Source organism: Acyrthosiphon pisum, chromosome A1 (assembly GCF_005508785.2).
Source record: "Acyrthosiphon pisum isolate AL4f chromosome A1, pea_aphid_22Mar2018_4r6ur, whole genome shotgun sequence".
Lineage (NCBI taxonomy): Eukaryota > Metazoa > Arthropoda > Insecta > Hemiptera > Aphididae > Acyrthosiphon > Acyrthosiphon pisum.
In genome coordinates, this window is record NC_042494.1 from 161,332,921 (window position 1) to 161,336,422 (window position 3,502).

The 3,502-nt window shown below is 29.6% G+C and overlaps 1 protein-coding gene across 2 annotated transcripts in view; it reads right to left on the reverse strand.

Annotated features, from left to right (window-relative positions):
- Positions 1-1,939, reverse strand: part of LOC100163002 — a 5,745-nt gene extending 3,806 nt beyond the window's left edge. The window contains exons 1-2 of one of the 2 annotated variants that reach the window (XR_001679746.2): positions 1,670-1,939; positions 440-706 (exon numbers count right to left, since the gene is read on the reverse strand). Coding sequence is in view for 1 of the 2 variants with exons in the window: in XM_001947792.5 (XP_001947827.4) it covers positions 440-706; positions 1,670-1,790 (388 nt within the window). In the remaining variant the exon portion in view is untranslated. The remainder of the gene's footprint in view (positions 1-439; positions 707-1,669) is intronic. The other variant, XM_001947792.5, reaches the window with a different exon arrangement.
- Positions 1,940-3,502: the final 1,563 nt, after the last annotated feature.

The window sequence follows — 3,502 nt, forward strand, 5'->3', positions numbered from 1 at the left end:
CCAAATTCGATTTTCATGTATCAAAATACTAAGAAAAATATTCTGCTTTGGAATATAAAATTAAAACCCTATTTTGTCATTCAAAAAAGTAAAAAACTTAAAAATTATAAGGATAAAAAATATTTAAAAATATAATTTTTTAAGAAAAACGTTTTTTTATAAGCGACTTGAACTATGTAAAAAAATTTAAACTTTTTGAAATAATGAGTGTTGTTTGATAAAAGAAACTTGATCAATACATTTTTTAATATTCATTATAAATTGGCAGTGATAACAAATTAAGATAGAATTATATCTTAGTCTATGGTAGTAACTGTTTAATTTTAATAATATACTTGAGAGTACTTTATTTTATATAAGATAACATATTTTGTTTTATGCACTAGTAAGTATGAACGCTTCAAATTGTTCTATAACTACAACTAATTTTATTATTTACCATGATAATAACAAAGATTCCCAACTGCACGACATGTCTGAAGCAAACATTCTTGAATACATTTATCTTTATCAATGCGACTTGTAAGTGATTTTAATATATTCACAGTAGACACGGTTATTTTTTCTCCAAAATAATGTCTCGCTAAGTCATCTGAGCATAATGAAGCAATTACATTACATCCAGCGGCTAAAACTTGATCGCCATGAGTATTAGGTGATAAAGGCAAAAAATTAATTAATTTATCATAATCATCTGCTGACAAACCTAAAAATAGTATATATTATAATTTATAAGTAATATATTTATGTTTATATTATATTCATTGAATCAATTTAATGTAAATAATAACAATATGGTTAGCCACTCTTTCCAACATTGCCCCCCCCCCCCCCAGACTTAGGAGACTATCACACACCACAAAGATACTATAAGCTAAAAAGCCAGCCAACATTGACACTACAAATTTACATTCTTGAGCACCCACTACTACGCCTTAAGTCTAGAGTACACATATGGCTTTCAGAACCTCAAAGCAAAACTGTAGAGTACCTGTGGATGAGACGCTGGGAACAGTCAGAAATCCTTAATAGATTCCTGATCAAGGAACCATTTATACAAGTCCCTGGTTGGGATAGCTCAAGAACTAATTGGACAACGCTCAACCGAATAAGGAAGATGCAACTATCTACTCCATAAGTGGGGCATGGTAGACACATGCCGCTTGTAAATGTGGAAAAATTGAGACAATAAAACATATAGCTGAGACGTGTCCCATTACAATGTTTGAAGAAGGACTAACAAAACTACACGATGGCAGACCAACAGCTGTGAAATGGCTTGATGAACTTAATATACGTTTATGATTGTTTTTGTCAAATTGTTGTGATTTGTTTTTTGTTTTTAGTGTTGATATTATTATAATCCACTATACCTAATATAACCTATAATTTTTTTTTATATATCTTATAGTTGACTTTTAATTATCATATTTATTTATTTGTTTAATTTTACTAATTTTATCTATACTTGTCCAATCACTCGAATGTGTCATATGCAAATAAAATAAATAATGTAAATAATGTTTTCAGGGATAGGACTTAATGTGTAATACTTGTAATAAACATTAAAATTGGGATTAAGACATTTGACTTATCGAGAAAAAAATACCTACTATTCACAAAACAAATACGTTAATTGAAAATTGTTATATTTGTAACAGGTACTTACATTTTGGATCAAGTTCTGATAATTCATTAAATAAATCCATAATATTTTCATAATCAATTTCATTTACTTGTTTGTTTTTTGTATTGTTATTAAAAGATTCAAATAAAGACATTTTTTCCATTTTAAAATTATAAAAAAATATATAATAAATAGGCAAATAATTTAATAATATTAATAATTTTTATTTAGAGTATGTTCTTTTTCATTCTCATAAACTTTTAATAATTAATTCACTAACCCGATTCTCTAATTGTATTATTATTTTTAATGGCTGTGGATAGAGTCCCGGAAAAATCGGGATTTTTGATAACAATGTTATCAGTCCCATACAACTTTTTATCATAATGCACATGCGCGGGGACGATCACAAAAAAGTGTATAATAATATTATTATCGTACTGCCGGGACCGCGGCCCGCGGTCCCGTACACAATACATTTTTATTTGTTTTGCGTATTCCTTTAATAGCCCGCCTAAACAGTATTGAGTAACCGAGAATTAAACTATGATTGTAAAACAGGCCCTTAACCCGCTTGACGCTTAACCGCGGTTTAACCTGGGATCAACTATTTCATCTAATATTAAAAATAACGCATTTTTTGTATTTTAATTTCTGAAATAATTGAGCAAGTGGCATCTTCGAGCTAAAATAAATAATTATTATATTAATAATTTATAAGCATTATTATTACGTATATATCAAGGGCGGAATCAGGGAGGGGAGATCAGCTGACCCACAGTTTTTTTCCCAGTTAAATGTGGCCCCTCGAAATGGCAAACTATATAATCATTTTTTTATTTGAAAAAATTATGTTATACAATTTATGTCCCATTATCAAAATATTGAAGATCTGCTATTACGATCTAGGGGTAGGTATATACAGCCGTGGAGACTGAGTATTTAAGTAAAATAGAGTGTACGAAATCGTGCTTAAACTTATCAACTTATAATGTACCTAAATTCGAAAAATACAAGTGTAAAAATATATTAGATATTCCTATTATATAATATTTTATGAAGTTGACATAGATGAAATTGATATAGAAGTAGAATACCGTTCATTACGTATAGTTTACCAACAAGTGTATGACAAAACTATTGAAACTGGAGTAACTGGACCTTTAAAATTAAATTAAGTATTGAATGTTCATGATATAAGTAGTTCATGATATCACGAGACATGGTTTCCTCGTATCCAAATTTATACACTTCCGTCTTCCAGTCATCAGTGCAACTGCAGAAAAAAGTTTTAGCTGTCTAAAACTTCTCAAAACATGCCTTCTCTCAAGTGTATGATTTAACTCTAAAGTATCAAAGTTATACCAAGTTTGTCGAATTCTACCTATGGTGGATTGATATAATCAATTAATACAAAATCCTAACCTAACCTAATCGTACTAAAAGTAAAATCAGATGAATAAACGCAAACGCATACAAAAAAATCATTCAAATCGGTCTAACCATTTAGCAGGAGTTCAGTCACAACACACGTACAGTAGAATTATTGCGCTTAGCAACACATTCTGCGGTTAATTTTTATATGATATGAAATCAACAAACATGCCGATTAACCAATAGCAACCAATATAATATAATGCACTGTTGCGCCACTGTTGTATTTTTGACATACAGATTTGAGATTTTCTACTTTTCCGGTGAATTTTCTTAAAATTTTATTTCGTAAAAACCTTCACCTGGCAGTTACGAAAATCTTAAAAAAAATCTGAGCCAAATCGGACAAGCCGTTTTCGATTGATGAATTGTTATACATTTTTGTCCCCATTTTAGATTCTGAGTGGAACGATGAATGTATTGATTTTACAATAATGTGTG